The sequence below is a fragment of the Chaetomium strumarium genome (genome assembly GCF_033439665.1).
Source record: "Chaetomium strumarium strain CBS 333.67 chromosome Unknown B0T15scaffold_4, whole genome shotgun sequence".
Lineage (NCBI taxonomy): Eukaryota > Fungi > Ascomycota > Sordariomycetes > Sordariales > Chaetomiaceae > Chaetomium > Chaetomium strumarium.
The window spans coordinates 526,622-543,340 of NW_026944432.1; the positions used below are offsets into that span (position 1 = coordinate 526,622).

The 16,719-nt window shown below is 57.5% G+C and overlaps 4 protein-coding genes and 1 non-coding gene across 5 annotated transcripts; 1 reads left to right on the forward strand and 4 right to left on the reverse strand.

Annotated features, from left to right (window-relative positions):
* The first annotated feature begins 3,934 nt into the window (after nucleotides 1-3,934).
* Nucleotides 3,935-5,296, forward strand: B0T15DRAFT_189562 (concanavalin A-like lectin/glucanase domain-containing protein). Its single transcript, XM_062862425.1, has 2 exons — nucleotides 3,935-4,301; nucleotides 4,369-5,296. Exons 1-2 carry the CDS (start codon nucleotides 4,147-4,149, stop codon nucleotides 5,069-5,071), a joined length of 858 nt encoding a protein of 285 aa, XP_062720924.1. The 5' UTR covers nucleotides 3,935-4,146; the 3' UTR covers nucleotides 5,072-5,296.
* A 339-nt stretch (nucleotides 5,297-5,635) lies between these two features.
* Nucleotides 5,636-5,717, reverse strand: B0T15DRAFT_t148. The gene has a single exon. It is a non-coding gene; the product is annotated as a tRNA-Ser (tRNA).
* Nucleotides 5,718-5,970: 253 nt separating this feature from the next.
* B0T15DRAFT_574554 (uncharacterized protein) lies at nucleotides 5,971-8,410 on the reverse strand. Its single transcript, XM_062870960.1, has 2 exons — nucleotides 8,104-8,410; nucleotides 5,971-8,011 (listed from the first exon to the last, which is right to left on the reverse strand). The coding sequence occupies exons 1-2, from the start codon at nucleotides 8,261-8,263 to the stop codon at nucleotides 6,171-6,173; spliced, it is 2,001 nt and encodes a 666-aa protein (XP_062720925.1). The 5' UTR covers nucleotides 8,264-8,410; the 3' UTR covers nucleotides 5,971-6,170.
* A 1,533-nt stretch (nucleotides 8,411-9,943) lies between these two features.
* On the reverse strand, nucleotides 9,944-12,625 carry B0T15DRAFT_493326 (uncharacterized protein; the record flags this gene model as incomplete). The annotated part of the gene is made up of 6 exons (XM_062866937.1): nucleotides 9,944-10,108; nucleotides 10,162-10,434; nucleotides 10,498-11,511; nucleotides 11,590-11,809; nucleotides 11,903-12,078; nucleotides 12,146-12,625. The coding sequence occupies 6 exons, from the start codon at nucleotides 12,623-12,625 to the stop codon at nucleotides 9,944-9,946; spliced, it is 2,328 nt and encodes a 775-aa protein (XP_062720926.1).
* Nucleotides 12,626-14,949: 2,324 nt separating this feature from the next.
* B0T15DRAFT_189618 (uncharacterized protein) lies at nucleotides 14,950-16,218 on the reverse strand. The gene has a single exon (XM_062862426.1). The coding sequence runs from the start codon at nucleotides 16,089-16,091 to the stop codon at nucleotides 15,324-15,326; it is 768 nt and encodes a 255-aa protein (XP_062720927.1). The 5' UTR covers nucleotides 16,092-16,218; the 3' UTR covers nucleotides 14,950-15,323.
* Nucleotides 16,219-16,719: the final 501 nt, after the last annotated feature.

Here is a 16,719-nt window from a genome sequence, read left to right on the forward strand (position 1 = left end):
CATGGAGAAGAAGAGGAAGGGGAAGGAGAAGGCGAAGGAGGAGGAGGTTCCGGTTCTTCAGCCGCCGGTGGTGGGCGCTGCTGATGCTGATGGCCGAGAGGTCGATCCCGCCGCCGGCAACCGCATGGAGGTGAATGTGGGTGTCGTTGGTTCCGAGGAGGAGCAGGTCGACAGGGGGATGATGGACAACGAAGTCATTTCTACCCGTGGCAACATCGAGGCCTTGATCTGCCGGCCTGTCGCGGTGGAAGAGGACGGGAACAATCTTGACGTCGGCGCCGAGATCGGGATTCAGACAGAGCAGGATCTGGAGCAGGGAAACCAGGACGTCGCCGAGGCCGGTTCAGACGTAGCCGCCATTGACGTTGACATGACGGCCGATGATGAGGAAGAAGTGGCGGGAGATGAAAACGATACTGCCATCGCCGCCATGGAGATTGACACCGACAACACCGCATCTTCAGAGATCGAACCGCCCGAGCCCATAGCTGAGCACGCCACCGCTGCCGGCGAGGACCAACATCCTAGTAGCCCCAACAGAGCCACCAAACCCTACAGACGGGTCTCTCGTTACGCGTACAAGAGCGAGTCGGACGACGAAGGCGAGAACAATGACCCTGACCCCAATCCCGTCTTGGATCCAAGCGCGGAGGACGACAGAGGGGGCGAAGTTGAGGGCGAGGGCCCTTGCGATGTTGAGGAAGCGGACGGCGACGGCTCAATGGATGTCGACAACGGTCAGGTCGGACACGCGGCTGAGTATTACGACGATTCCGACGACGAAGTGGTCTTGCTCCAGATACCGCCCTCTCCGTAGCCTGAAGCGACCGAAAGCCGTGCCGAGATGGCTGCCGCCGCGCAGCCCGCAGACTCTATTCCTCGGTGACGCCTAGCCTGGACCCGGCGCTGCCAGTAACGAATCGAGAAGCCATTCCAGTGGCAAGGGCAAGGGGCGTGGTTTCGGTTTCCCTTCCGCTATGCCTGGCCGCGATTAACGAGTTCCTTTTCTTTGATAAGAACATGCGCAAGGAACAGGAAGCGCGGAACCAAGGTACCTGAGTGACACGGCACGTTTTCCTGGGCAGCAGCATGTTGAGACCCGGGCAGTCCGGGATATTTGGCGAAAAACAAGACAATCGAGACGAGAAGAGGGGAAGAAACTAATCATTGTGGGCGTATAAAGGGTTCAGGTGGCGGTGGGAAGCATATCTGGCGTTGCCACGAATCTCTTAAGGTTCTATAGCAGCACGATACCCCGACGTGAAAATTGGAAGGGCTGGATACTGGCCATTCACTCTGAGTCGGAATTCATTGGGCCATTTCCAGCTCATAGACTCTGCGGGTTTCCACCCCTTTCCCTGGAAGTTAACATAACGAGCCGATCAGGCAGATTGCCGGTCATGTACGGAATAGGAATATGAAACTCAACTTTGCCACTAACCAAGATTCATGCCGGTCGTCTTGTCTCTCTGTCCAAGCTGCTCTCAGTGCCATGTCTTCATGCAAAGTTCATGGCGTGCCAAAGACTGCCTGCCCGGCTTCTTCCTTCTCGCCATATGATGCTTTCCTGCCATGCGTCCTGGTACATACGACCATACCTGGTAGAAAGCACGGCATCCCGTCCGCTCTGCCCTAGTTAAGCTACCAAGGGCCGAATCAGTACTCAGGTCGGTGACGACTGGGGAATCCTCGGTGTTGTATGTTTTTTGCTCATTTTTGCTCCATCGTCGGTCCTGGCGGAAGAGGGTCAACTTGTCGAGCGATGACGGCAGATCGAGGCGCTTTCTGGCGAGCTGCTATCTCTCTTCGGCCCCTGCGGATCAGAGCAAGTCATCAATCCAGGCGGAATAGCATGGCCAGGCCATGGTGAGTGGAGGCCTTTCGCAGAAGCCGTCTTGGCAACCTGGATATTTGCCATCAACGGCTATGGCAGCGTAGACAGTAGACACTGGGTCGGGTGTGCCACGGGTGAGGTACGGACCCCGACTTCCGAGTTATAGAGCGTAGAAATGCCGATGCCACCCAGGCCGGACATCCAAGCATAAAATGTCCATCTGTCGGAAAGCTTGGTGCCAGCCAGCGGCCAACATCGAGCATGTTGACTGCCGAGGTTGCAGGACGGTTGCGTCTCAACGAAGCGCAACTGAAGTCTCGTGTGTCTTAGGTCTAACTGATCTTCAAAAAGACCAGGCGTGGACTGTCATGCCGTGTGCAGTTGACGGGCGGGACAGGAGCATCCGAGTCCACTTGTAAGGCTCAAGGATCGCCATGGAAACATCCCAACTCGGCCACCCCGCGGAATGTCTTGCAGGGAGTCGTGGGCATAGAGATTCTGAAAACGAACCAAAGTACGAGTCATTGTAGACCAAATCGTAAATCGGGGCATCTGGTCGTTGAATGCGGAGAGCGGCTCTTGCACCTTCGTTGGTGGTTTCCCAAATGCGCAATTATCGAAAGTGACAGTCCCTACCATGGGTGGGGACAACTCCGGACAGGCCCGTGCGCGTGCATCTTATCTCGACTTCAAGTTCACCTAATAAGCTCAGCACTCTTCGAATCCGGGAGCCTCGTCGCCCCGGTCCGCCGAACGAGGAGTTTACTTTCCTTGCCCGTTCGAAGTGTCTGGGGCAGGTTGTCTTTCGGGCCTCATCAGGCAGCGGTGCACGCCTTGATCCGGCGCGCAGGTTTGGTGTTGTCATGTTCGGCAGTTGAGTTCACGCATCGGGGTCATGCAATGCATCAAGAGACGAACCAAACACATCGAAATGCCGACAAGCCGAGTTGCCGACTGGCGTCGCACAGCATCCAGCAGATAATAAGTTGACATCCGGCCGGTACGCTTCGGTTGGTCATCTCACATTTTTTCTTTTCCGCATCTTCACGTGTGAACCACTGGACCACTGGCACATCAGATGGCAGCACGGGGTGCTCGATTGGATTTTCCATGTCGACCCCTGCATGCCGTGCTGTGCCAAGGCCCGCATGTCAAAAGCCCAGACCACAAGCATCCAGGGGCCAGGGGTGAAGGGGACTTCCCGCGCGTCTTTTGTTTTTGTCCAACAACAGATGAACACCTGGCTCGGCAATAAGGTTGGGTGTCATTATTATGGCACGTCGGAGCTCAATGTTGCTCCCCGAGCTTCATTGAGAAGCGGTTCTGGGAGTTGCACTGATGTCCCCATAGCCAACAGGCTTTTCCTCAGTGGAGACTGGTGAGTTGCCGCCAAGAGAACTTTGGTGTGTTTCAAGTTGAGCAAGCCCCAGAGAGTCCACACTGGAGCCACTGGACTGGAGGTCTCGATTCTGTCATTCTATTTCCTTCTTCGGCATGTTGAGGTCGAGCAGAACATCGCCCCGTTCTTGAGAACCTGTCCTGTACTGTCCTCCAACGGACTCGGGCAGACATGGAGCTTGCTAGACGCCCTAAGCGCCAACGGTGGTCTCTCCCTTCAAGGCCCCAGGTTGCCGCTTTACACCGTGTTATCGCGGCAGTATGGCTCAGGGGTCTCTTTAAGATCAGGGTCTGCGTGGAATTCTGGCTCAGCCTCATCCCCGGCCGTTTTGGGCATGCTTGGAGATCGAGACTGGTGGTCCACAGGCGCCACGCCCAGCTGTTTGCCCCCACTGCAGGGCACTGTGGAATGGAAGGGGTGACGATTTCTGTCGTTTCATGCTCGCTGTAACCCAGCCCGGAGGCGGAGCTCCAATGAGAGCCATCCATCAGGGGCTCTTCAGGCCCCGGCTCGGATCGCTACCGGCCAGACCCATGTGGGCATCAAGCTCCCCTGCCGAGAGTGGCGGGCAATATCGACGGCATATATCTTGTCTATTTCTCCCATACTTCTGCTGCCGTTCTTGGGAGATTCCTGCCGCTCGCTGCTCTCGCGTCAACCATTTCGTTCTTTACCAAGCCCGGTTCTTGTGTTTTCGTCTATTCATTCCTTTCTATTCCCGGTTCTGGAGAACCGCGGCTCATTCCCTTCTATAACACCCTGTGGGCTTCACATTCCTTTCGGACGCTGGAACCGGCACACCCGATATCGTTCACTTTAGACGGATCACGACTCATTACTTCACTCCTTCGAGCGAGGCAGATTTAAAAACAGAAGGCTACCCCCAAGATAGTCATCCTACCAAACCGCAACCATGCGCACCCACGCCATCTCGCTGCTGTCCCTCCTTCCGCTGGTGTCAGCGGTGCCAGCACCCGCCTACCCCGGCTTCAAGACTATCTGGTCAGATGCCTTTGAAGGCAGCGCAGGCTCACCCCCGGACCAGGGCGTATGGAACATCATCACGGGGTGCGTCTTCCCTTCACTAACACCATCCATCCGCTTCTCTCGACTGACTAGTCGGCCCCCTTTCTAGCCTCCATGTAAACAACGAAGTCCAAAGCTACACGACCTCGAACCAGAACCTCCAGCTCTCGGGTGGCAGCACAGTCCAGCTCGTCCCGCGCCGGTCCCCCTCGGGAGAATGGACGTCGGCGCGCATCGAATCCAAAGCGACCTTCACCCCCGCGCCGGGCAAGCTGACCCAGTTCGAAGCGGCGATCCGGTTCGGCGACCACGCGGCGGCGCTCAAGCAGGGGATGTGGCCGGCCTTCTGGCTGCTGGGCGACGCGGTGCACCACGGCACGCCGTGGCCGCTGTGCGGCGAGCTGGACATCATGGAGACGGTCAACGGCCTGCCGACGGCTTACGGCACGCTGCACTGCGGCGACGGCGCCCGCGGCGGGCCCTGCAACGAGCCCAACGGCCGCGGCGGCACCGTGGCGCTGCCCGACTACGGCTGGCACACCTGGACGCTGCAGGTCGACCGCACCAACGCCGGCGGCGACTGGAGGGGCGAGACCATCCGCTGGCTGGTCGACGGGCACAAGTTCAAGGAGATCACGGGTGCCGAGATTGGCGACCAGGGCATCTGGGCCACGCTGGCGCACTCGCCCGTGTTTATGATCTTGAACGTGGCTGTTGGCGGCGACTGGCCCGGCGCTCCCAGTGCCGCTACCGCCGACAGCTGGGGCAGCATGATGGAGGTCGAGTATGTCGCCGTGTACGAGACAGCTTAGGCACCCTTGCTTGCTCTTGCTTGCTGCTGCCACCTTTTGTTTCTGCATGACGGTGCGTCTTCTTGGGGGAAAAATAAGCGGGGAGTTTTTGGATAAATGGCAGGGTTGGATATCTCAAGATGCTCAGGAAGCGGATACCAAGGTCTTTTTGTTGACAGCGACGGCGTCACGGTGGCGTGGTTGGGATCCCGCTTGATGCGAAAGGTGGTACTTTGTTGCTAGTGCTTTCAGTAAGCGGCCTGCCTCCGTAAAGTGCAAGACTCGGAGGCTTCGCATTCTGGATGTGTATATTCTTTTCCGCCTGTACATGCGGCGGGCCTTGACTCAATTCGAGCATCATCTTTCTGGCGCTCCCCCGGGATGTGGTGCACAAGACGGCTTGCAAACAAGATGCCGCTTCCTAGACCGAGAGGAGGACCCGTAAAGGAAATACTAATGAGTTCTGAAAGGTTAAAAGAAAGAAACAGCAAATAAGTACGGAAGAGAGAGAAGTAGGGTGATGGCTACGACAAACGTGCTGGGGACGTAAGGGGTTGCAGGATGGAAGAAAAAGTACAAAAGACTCGACGTGGGCCTGATTCGAACAGACGCTCCCGAAGGAACAAGATTTCTAGTCTTGCGCATTAGACCACTCTGCCACCACGCCTTAAGATATAGTTGCTCCAAAAAGACATATGAAACTAGTTCCCAGCGACTACTGGACTCCAATGCTTCAGGGGGCACCAACATCCCCAGGGGCACATCCACACAGCTCTGGTGGTCCGCATGCCTGCCGAGCAACTCATTCTCGCTGGAATTTTCTAGTCATTTCACCTTCAACGTAGAGAGATACCCTCATCTCTTTTCCACCCTGGCGGTCGCTCCGATGGATCGAATAGGTTGGAACTTGGTGTTCGTCACTGGTCAGTCTGAGGCGTTCAACCAACGAACTGTATCACTGACAAGGTCCTACATCCTCAAGTCTTCGAAGAATCACCAGATTAGATGTCTTCTTTTGTCTTCCGCTTATTCAGATCACTAGCAAGACCATGAGCCTCGACATGGAAATCTTCACCTTCCCTTCCATCCCACCACCCCAACTCTCCAAAGGTCTAAACTTCTAACCACCACCAGCCTTAATCAAATCCGCCGCCTTCTCCGCAACCGCATATACCGTCGCCTGCAGCCCATACCCCACAATCAACGGCATCACACTCGCATCCACCACCCTCAGCCCGGCCACGCCATGCACCCTCAGATCCGGCCCGACACAACCCCCCCACCGCTCCGGCATCATCGCGCACGTGCCCGAGGGGTGAGCAAGGCTGGGCCAGAACACGCCGCGGTCCGCCCTCAGCTTGGCCAGAATCTCCTCGTCCGTCTGCAGCTCCTCCCCGGGCGCAACCTCCCTCAGCTCGGGACCGAACTTGGCCACCATCTCCGGACTGGCCCAGAACTGCCTGGCCCGCCGCACGATGGACACGACGTTCTCTGCGTCGAGCGGGTTCTGGAGCGTGTGATAGCGCACCGTGGGCAGTCCGCCGCCGCCGCTGGTCAGGTTGTTGTTGTTGTTGTTGTTGTTGTTGTTGTTGTTGTTGTTGTTGTTGTTGTTGTTGTTGTTGTTGTTGTTGTTGTTGTTGTTGTTGTTGTTGTTGTTGTTGTTGTTGTTGTTGTTGTTTATGTTGAGCGTGACGGTGCCGCGGGAGACCGGGTGCAGCAGCGGGGCCGGGGAGAGGCCGTTTCCCCTGAAGGGGGTGGCGGTGATGGCCGAGTCGGAGGAGTTGAAGAAGCGCCGGGCGAGGATGGCGCGTTGCGCGAGGAAGCCTTGTAGTAGGGTGGGCGAGGTGGCGTAGATATTCGGAAGGAAGGACAGCGGGGTCTGGGCGAGGAGACGCGCTGCGCGCGAGGAGGCGTTGGCCGGGGAGATGAGCTGGTCGAGGGAGTAGGATACCAGGGTGTTGCCGCTGCCGGAGGCGATGGGCCCCGTTCGGTTGGCCAGGTATTCCGCCCAGACGGTGGCGTTGTAGGTGGCGTTGGTGGCGATGGTGTCTGGGTTGGGGAAGGACTGGTGGGCGAGGGAGAAGCGCAGCAGCGTGGTGGCGTGGTCTTGGAGGTTGGCGCCCACGGCCGGCAGGTCCTTCTTCACGCGTACCCCGGCCGCGTGCAGCACGGATGCCGGGCCAATGCCGCTGGCCTGGAGCAGCTGCGGGGTTTGGATGGCGCCCGCCGCGAGGATGACTTCCTTCTTTGCGTAGACGGTGCGGACAATATTGTCGGTGGTGCGCGACACGATCCGGACGCCCCTAGCCCGCAGTGGCTTGTGGTCGTCGGGGCCGAAGAGGATCTCGGTGGCGGTCTGACCCGTGACGAGGTGTAGGTTCGGCCTCGTCGCGTTGACCGGATCATAGTACGCCGACCGGGACGTCGAGCGGGTCATGGTGCGGGCATCGATGGTCTCCGGCGACCAGGACGCACCCGGGCCCAAACCGGCGTTGAAGCTGGGCAGCAGCACAAGGCCCGGCTGCTGTCTGAGAGCGGTCCAAAAGACGGCAAGGTCGGGATACCGGAAGTCCGAGATATGCGTGTGCACTGGGCCGTCCCCGTACACGGTGGGATCCCAGGTGACATTCCAGCGCCTGACCGTCTCCGGGGATGGGGGGATGAATGTGGTGCTCTTCCGGAAATACGGAAGCAAGCCCTCCCAGCCCCAGCCTGGGTTGCCCAGCTCCTCCCAGGCGTCGTAGTCGGCCCTGTCACCGCGGGCGTAGCCCATGCCGTTGACCACGGACGCGCCGCCCACGACAGCCGCAACCGCCACGGACGATGTCGTGTTGTTCAGCTCGGGGTTGGGAGCCGACTGGACGCGCATCATGACACTCTCATCCACCGCATTAGAAAACCAGGGCACAACGGCCTCGGGCTTGTCGTCAAAGTCGCCCCGCTCGATCACAAGGACGGTAGCTATGTACGTATGCAACATTATGTCAGACGTTCCATAACCCAAAATCCCTTCCCGACAGTGAGGGAGAAGTTCGCTAGAAGGTAGAACTCACTCTCCCGGTCCTCCGTCAGCCTATTGGCGACCACCAGCCCGGACGTGCCTCCCCCGACCACGACGTAGTCAAAGACACTCCCATCGAGATCGCCATGCTTCGGCCCAGCGGCAACGGCACGACCGGCAGCCAGCAGCCAGCAGAACCACAAACGAGGCATCGTGCCTCTGTCACTCTCCCACGAGGGTCTTGTCAAGCCGCGATACTCCTAAGCAAGCCAATTTCCTTAGGCCAGGACGCGGAAGGCTAAGCAAGGATGGGAAGGATTAGTACATCTCAGAAGAAACAGACCTGAGCATGAATAAGTACCTAAGTAAGGCTAATAGTTCCACAGCTGTCTGCCTGTCCCGCGTGTTATATCATCCAGGAGGACCACGGGAAACCAACCCAGATCAAAAGCTACTAAGCCATGCATGCAGCTACTGTACCTAAGTGGAAGCTTGCCGCCCCCCAGACGATAGCACACTGCATACAGCGGGAAATGCATGCATGCAGCGCGCTGACTGATCAAGCCGCGTGCGGTGAGCAAAGGGCTGGCTGGGTAACATTGGGGAATCACACCTCACCTCATATGCCCGGACAGAGGCCACACTTTATTAGAGCGGCGGAGGCTGGGTCGTTACCCAAGCTGACGGTAAGACGACGAGCAACTCCTGCTTGGCAACTGCACACCTATCAAGCCCAGCGAGTCTCGACCTGGACGGTCCCCGACTGACTTGGAAAATAGTCTCGTCAGCTGAATGTCTTCTGCGTGTTCTGAAGGTGGGATCCCCGCCAAGGCTGCATGCAGTTCATCAGCAACGACATGCATGGGGCAGAAGACACCGGGGCAGCAACTGCCCCAAGCCGACGCCGCAGCGAGGCTCATTTTCAAAACCCCAAATCGGATCTCAGCTCGGTCAACACAAACAAATTCTCTGTCGATTTTCAGGGGTATGTTGTGTATGTCATATCTTCATCCGGATAGACTGGTTACAAAAAAAAGCAAGACACATGAATCCCAGACTCCTCCTCCCCCCAGAGCTGGTGGTAACAAAAACCGCCGGAATTAAGAGACTCTCTCCCGTCCACACACCACGTAGTACTGATATTCCTCCTCCGCCTATCGCTCGCACATTTACTTTGCGCGAATTCCCCCATCCCCCACTGCCCAACAACAGTGGACTGTGTGACCTTTCAGCCTTGTTGCTTTGATACCACCCAACCAAGATTAAACAGAATACACGGCCTCTACTTCGACATGAAAGCCAATGGAACCCGAACGCCGAAAGACGAAGAACGAAACACAATAGCCAGGACAAAGAACGAAAAAAAGGGAGTAGCCGCAATGGAAACGCGCCGTCGATGCCCAACATATCGGTTGCGGGGGAACCATGCAACAGCTTTAAACACTTCCGCCTGCTTCATATCGGAATCGCAGAAGGGCACGTAACGTATTCTCAGAGGCAAAGGAATGTGTACAAAGGCCGCCAGAGACCTGGAGCGGCCAGCGCCGATCGGGGCAACAGTGGGGATGCTGCGCCGTAAACAATGGCAGAAACGAAAACGGAAAAAAAGTTGAGTTCGCCCCGTGGAATTGGGGAGATGCATGTCGTGTGGCTGAATGGGCAGACAAAGCCTGGGCGGGAGCAGCGTGGCCTGGTATGCGATAAGCCATCGCTGCCAGAATATGCGCTGCGGCGCTGCGAGGGCGAGCGAGACGTGTATACTGCTGATGGCATGGAGAGTCAACGCCATTCCCCTCAAGCTTCGCCGTGGCGCTCTCGCAGGAGCCAGTTAAATAGGTGCCGGGTGTAAGGCCGGGGTCACGTTATCAGAAACCGTTCCCCCAGTCGAATTCCTAATCCGTCGCCCCAATCGTCGTATCGCCCTCCATCGAGAAGCCCTGGGTGAAGTCGAAAGTGGGATCTTCCGCGGTGTTGCCGTCCTGCAAGAACGTGTCGAAGTCGAAGCCGTCCAGGACGTTCTCGCTCTGCATGGGGTCGGCAAAGCCGAGAGAGAAGTCCTGCTTCGGGGTCAGCAAGTAACACAACACGCGAGATGCCAGGCTCTCCTTACCATTCCGCCAGTTTCCAAGAAGCTGGTCCCTTGGTTGGGATCCGAATGCGGCGGCGGTGCCGCAACGGGAGCAGGCTGCGCGGGGGGCACGGGTGCAGTAGGCTGACCATTCGGCACGCCCTGGCCTGCGTTAACATTCTGGTTCTTGGGGAACCCAGCCGGGTTGGCCGGGGTGATCGGTGTGGCGGGCGTCGGAGCCTCTTGGTTGGCGTCGGGGCCGTCGGCAGCGGGAGTGGCCCCGGCATTGTTAAGATTAGGGTTGCTCTTCTTCGGCTGTGGGTAAGAGGGTTAGCCTCAGACGCTGCGGATCACCTCACTGCAGGTTTCGCTACATACCTTGGCCTTGGTGGACTTTGTCTCCTTCTTCTTGGGTGCCGCCTTGTTCCCTTGCTGCGGAGTCGGGGGGGCAGCGTTGGTCACCTGAGGCGACGCGGTCGTGTTGCGTGCATTGGCCGCATTAGCGGCGGCCGCTGCCGCAGCCGGGGCAGAGGGAGGCGGCATGGACCGCTGGTTCTGAGCCGGGCCCCCTTGCATCTGCGACTGGGGAGGCTGTCCAGCCATTTGGCCGTTGGGTCCACCCTGCTGCCATTGCATCGGGACGCCCTGTGCATTCGCCTGGGCCTGGCGTGCAGCTATTATCTGTTGCTGATTCATTTGGTTGAACTGAGGATGCGAGCTTGGCGGCCGCATACCGTTTATCTGGGCAGCAGCCATGTTCATGTTGATGTTAAAGTGTTGCCCCGTGTTGGGGTCCATGTTGCCGCCCATGAAGTTGATCGCGTTGGGAGAGCTTCGAGACTGGGCTGCGCCATCGGGAAGCGGGGATCCCATGTTAGGGGGGTTGCCCATCTGCTGGTTCCGCTTCATCGACTCGGACGGGTTAGGCGAGGCACCGCTCCGCCCACCGGGCGGCGAGGTTCCCTGGAATCCCTGGCCGTTCGGTCCTGGCGCAGCATTGGGGCCGCCGGGGCCGCCGGGACCGTCGACCCGGGGGACGTTGTTCGTTGTCATATCCTGCTCCTGCCGAGCCATCATCAACCGTTTTTTGTTCTGCTGCTCTAGCAACATCAGTTGCATCTGGTAGTCTTGCAGAGCGTGGTTGCTGTTCGCGGTCGCCTGGCCGTTGGGCGCTCCAGGCCTCATGTTGCCGGGACCAAGGTCACCCGGGTTGTAGTATTGGCTGAGCGAGTTGCCGTCGGGACCTGGCGGCACCATGGAGCCTTGACCCTGCGGACCGGCGGCGTGTGGCATGGGTTTATTAGGCATCTGGTTGCCATGGTGCTGCGACATGTTAGTCGAATACATTGCAAGTGTCTTTGCATTGGGAGCGGCAGGGGCAAAGGTCTGCATCTGGTTAGGATTCAGTGAACTTGGGTGCATGGCATTCTGAAGGAGCAGTGCTCGTGCTAAGTCAGGGCCGTTTCCTACCTGTGGCTGTCCAGGCATGCCCTGGCCTGGTCTTCCGTTAGGCATCATGACTCCTTGGTTAGGGTTGAAGGGCGCTCCGCCGTCGAGGCGGGGTCTCTTGGATGGCGACGGCGCATTCTCGGCCGATCCGGGAGAGCCCGGCCCACCGCGGTTCCCCTCCGACGGATCCCGCGGCATCTGCCCCGCTGCCTGTTTCTGTAGTAGATGCATCGTTTGGGGACTGAAGATGCGAAACCAGTTAGCGACCATATGGAGCAGAGGGGGGCGGGAAAGGCAGGCGGAACGAGGGGTTCTTGTTTGGTGTGCCACTCACTTCTGGCTGTTAGCCACGGCCGTTCGTTGCAAATTCCCCGGCTTCATGGCTCCGATGTTTATGGCCCCGTTCGGCATACGAGTCATCATTTGTGGGTGATATTGCTGTGGAGCGAATTCGGAGCGCATTTGGCGAAGCAACTCCCGCTGCTGCTCCTGACGCATACGTGATTGTGCCTACCAAACAGTAAGTCGTCGCTCGACATAACGGATGCATGAATGTGCCAGGGGCGCATCTCCATACCTGAGTATGCTGTACGTATTGGTTGATCTGGCCGCTTGAGCCCTTCCCTTTCTGCGAGTTGAACATGTCCCAGAAGAGGCAGAACCAATCGTACAGGAAGCAGCTGTCAGGCGTGGGCACCGGCAGGTTGGGTGCTGGCAGATCGTCTGGGCGTTTCTGGTCCAACCCGTCCTTGGTGTCTGTATCCATGGCATCGCCGTTCCCGAGCAGATTGCCGTTCTCATCGCGATGTTTCCCCGGGCTGTCCTTGATGACCTTGATGTGAGGATCGGCCGAGAATACCGCGCGCGCGCAATCAAACATGTGATTGCGGATAAAGTAGTCGTAGATGTACGTATTCAGCAGCGTCGTCCGCCCCGAGTCGTTGAGCTGGATCTGATTCGGTGGCTGGGACGGTGGTGCAAGGCCCCCATTGTTCATCATGTTCATCGGAGGTCCGACCGGGCCGCCCATGTTGTTCATATTGGGCATGTTCGCCATGTTGTTCATGGCCACGGCGGAGTGCAGACAACGGTCTGCTCGGCGGAACTATCAGATTGAGCAGGGGTTTTGGTTGCCGATGTGGATTGCGGCGGCCAAAATTTGTGGATGAATGTTGCAAGTTGTGTTTGGATGTAGATGAGCTTCCTCAGTCAAGTTTTGGCAAACGGTGACGTGTTGCGCGAGAATTATATGCGCAACCGTGCTCGTGGAGTAATTATGAGACTGTGAATGTCGCCACCGCAGGCGGTTAAGCGAGGCTTCGCCGTTGGCGGCGTGTATTGATGAGGACGTGTATCAATGAGCAGTGTCAGCTTGCAAAAGCCGCTGTTTGACGAACCGCCGTGTGAACACTGCGAGTCGGTCGGAATGCAAGGCAGGGAGCGTATGGGCGCGATGAAGGGCGTCGCGATACTGGGTGGGGTGTGTCGGTGGCGCTTGAGTAGATGTGCGAGAAAGGCGGTTTCGATGCACGACCGGGCTCCGGTGGGAGGCTTGGGCTGCTTCTTCAAGGTGGGATGATTAAGGCTGACAAAAAGTGGGAGAGTTATCGAAGCGAAGTTGACCCGGAAGCCGATACACAGGCTCTGGTGCTCTGACTCCGACGGGTTACTCCGTACGCTTGGGCAGGGTCGCTGCGTCTACCCTCTTGAGGCCTGGCGATATCGCGATTGTCGTCCTCACCCGCGACACTGCTTGTCCGCTCCGGCAAATTCGGTGAGCGTCGACGGGGCGACGTCGTGGACATCAAACTAGCATGGTTCGCGGAGGCCAGTATGGAGTTGCAGAGGAACAGGGACCAATGTGGGAGCGGAAGGGAATAGGAGGACTGGGGCTGGGAATTTTGGAAATTTCGGCGACGCCTGGGGCGTAATTGGGGGGCCGGCGAGAACTCGAGAGCGACAAGACGATTGGGGATGTCTGCCAATCTCTTGTTCGGAACGGAGCAGTTGCCCTGCGCAGTTTCTGGCACGGCTTGGACGGTGCCCTGCGTAGATCTCAGCCTTCAAGGGCTTACGCCTGAGCGATCAGGCATTCATGCAGCAAAGCTAGGCCACCAGTTGGCCAGAGCGGCCTTGGCACTCCGGTATATGCACATCGGTTACGGTCACTCAGTGATTGAGATGGATTCAAATGCGATACTAATGGTCCGAGTCTCCTGCGTGGTAGCCAATTTGTTGCAGGACGATGCCACGCTCACCCATCAATTTATGTGTCAGAATCGGATATTGCTAGATAGCTGCGCTCAAATTTGGAAGACGCGCCTCTTCTTTGTTCAAGTGTGTCAGCGGAGCTCCAACAAGATCTATCCTAGCGCCACGTTTGGCAGGGGTCTGACACGCTTTGGCAGCAACATGTCGAATTCGCCGTTGCAGCAAGGTTGCGCATCTCCGACCATTATTACCTTATTAAGGGCTGCAGTTAAGCGTGGGCCTGGCAACTTCGAACCTCGCGATTTCAGCAGGTTCCAGCGCTGAACCCTAATTGCAACGCGCCAATATAAAGCCAAGATCCATACCGTAACCGAGATGCTGTCCAACAGATCAAACAACCGCGCGATCAGCGGCGCGGGTATCAAAGTGGGCCGGTGGTAGAGCTGTCGACTGCAGGTCACATTTGAAACCTCACAAACAGCTCTGACTATGACGATAATATAATCAGCGCGGCTTCAGTCCTGCTCCGGGAACCAGATCATTCTATTTCAGGACGAGGCTACAGTCCCAGATCCGGCGGCTGCAGCCGACCTTGTCTATCAGCCTCTCGGTTCCAGGTCAACTTAACGTTAGGTGTGGCTGTCCTGGCTGCCTGCAAGCCCTACCGTAATCTGGGGAGGGCGCCTCCACACCGTTCCGAACGGTCAGGATGCGACCCCCTGCCTTGCATTAGTTTTGAGGACGCTGTAGGTAGGAGCTTCCTACACGGCACGCAATGTCTCTTGAGAGTAAGGTACCTATATGACAATCGATTCGTCTTAGATTACTATTCTAATACTCCTACCGAGTTTCCGCTCTCTCAGCCCATTTACGGCTCCTCATTATGCCTTACTGGGGTTCCGTGTGGGGCAGATACCCCGATAATCGCATCGACTGATCAGGCCGCTTGACGCAGGGTCCATCCATCGGGAGAAAGCGACCGGCAGTCCCACTGTTACCCGGTCGCCCAAACTCAGATTCAGGAATGCGGGATGTGCAAGTTAACCCATCAAGCACTTTCAACCTGACTTAGATGTTATGACAACTTGAACTGCCCATAAAGCTACCATTCACGGACCAGGCTGGTTGCTCATAACTCAGCATGGCCATGAGCCGGCCGTGGTCTATGGGCGTTCTTTGACTTCTGTTAGGAAGGGTAAGGTACCTTACAAAAACGGCAGCTAAGAAATCAGATACATCACGACTAAAGCATTGGCAAAGAGACAAGCAATCTGTTCAGTACTAGTATGCTATATTCAGCAATGGGTATTACATCTCTATCGTTTTGCGCCAGCCCATTATCATTCCCGCCCTTTTAAAGGGAACATGCAATATGCTTCTCCCAGCTGCCGTCCTCACGGAACGCGCGGTCCAAACTCACAAGCGCCATGCCCATGGTACCAAACCCAATCCTCAGAGGCCTGTCAACGACCACGAGAGCATCTTGCGCCTCATCCAGCATACCAAAGAAAAATGAGAAAGTTGGAAAACAAAACAAACCTAGATCAGAGACTACTCCTAAACCCAACCCCCCTACCACCCAACTTCTCCTTGAATTCCTCAACACAGATCGGCCTCCTCCGACTCCCCTTCCCGCGATATTCCCTCGGATCCTCGCCGTAGGAATACGGATCCCCTAGATAATCCGCCAACACGGCCTTCGCGCGGTCCGCCTCGTCGCGCTTGACCTTGGCCCAGCTGCAGAAGTCGAGCTCGACCGTCCACGTCTTGAGCGATTGGCTCACCGCCTGCTGCTGCTCACTACCCCTACCCCTCGGAGAATCTGTGTAGGCCAGGGCGCACTGCATGTTGTAGTCGCGCGCGATGGAGCAGTCCCTGCGCGAGGCGGTGCAGCTTGCGCAGGTCAGGTGCAGGCGGTATTCCGGGTGGGGGGTTCTCCTCCTGCTGCTGTGCTTTGGTTGTTGTTGTTGGCGCTGGTGCTGGTGCTGGTAGGGGCGGGGGTTGAGATTCTCGGTCGAGGCGTATCCAGCGCCTTGACGGTGGTGGTGGGGGGAGGCATCTTTGGAGGCGCAGCCGCCCATTTTCGTGTCTGGAGTGTGTGGCGATACTGGTGATCGCGGCGATGTTGGCGATGGTGGTAGTCCCGCCTGGGCGAAGATGTGTGGTGATAGACTGTGAAGACCGTGGAACAGCACTAGACTGCTCCCCAGGCCGGCGGCCATCGCTGTTTTTATTGTCGTTTCCGGCTGAGTGGTCATGAACTGAGGCCGGTTGCTCACGGCCGGAACAGACGGGTTGTGCAGTGCAAGCATCTTGAACTATAGTGTTGGTGATGGGTCGACAAAGGGATGGTCGACGGTGATCAGTCGATACAATGGCCGAATGGCGGTCGACGGCCTATATAGCTGGTTTGTGCTTCTGAACAGTGAGACGGGTTGAGACAGAGACCCGAGGGCGGCCAGACGGGTGACCGCCCCCAGGTATACTCCCGAGATATGCATTTTACCGCCCGCAACAAAGCATCAGGCAGCTGATCCGCGGTGGCGGTTACTTGTGCAACAAAGATTTACATGTGGCTTGCGCCCAAAGGTTGCGGCAGAGCTATTCGTCGCAATCGGGCGTGTGACCTCCGATCAGTGTTGTTCCCGCGCTCCGGGTGAGGCGCAGCAAGCGCAGCGAGTGGCAACGCACTACATGATTGCGTGTGGCAGGGCTGTGCTACGTCGGCTACGAATTGTTTTTTTCTGCAAAAGCCCGGCGCAACGCTGCGCCAACATACAAAGGGTGTTGGAGATGGCTGGGCGATGTTTCTCCGAATAGGATGGGCTCGTCATCCAAGTATCGGGTCGCAATGGTCAGCTTCGAGCTGGCCGTCACACAAGCGTTCGATCTGCAACAATGGAAGAGGGGATGAACCAGCTAAAATTCAAGGCTGCTGTA

Excerpts from the sequence above, each read along its gene's own strand:
- B0T15DRAFT_189562 (XM_062862425.1), top strand. The coding sequence starts at position 4,147 with ATGCGCACCCACGCCATCTCGCTGCTGTCCCTCCTTCCGCTGGTGTCA. Across the intron at positions 4,302-4,368 it reads GTATGGAACATCATCACGGG|CCTCCATGTAAACAACGAAG; the intron begins GTGCGTCTTCCC and ends CCCCCTTTCTAG.
- B0T15DRAFT_189618 (XM_062862426.1), bottom strand. The coding sequence starts at position 16,091 with ATGCTTGCACTGCACAACCCGTCTGTTCCGGCCGTGAGCAACCGGCCT.
- B0T15DRAFT_574554 (XM_062870960.1), bottom strand. The coding sequence starts at position 8,263 with ATGCCTCGTTTGTGGTTCTGCTGGCTGCTGGCTGCCGGTCGTGCCGTT. Across the intron at positions 8,012-8,103 it reads GCTGACGGAGGACCGGGAGA|CTACCGTCCTTGTGATCGAG; the intron begins GTGAGTTCTACC and ends ATACGTACATAG.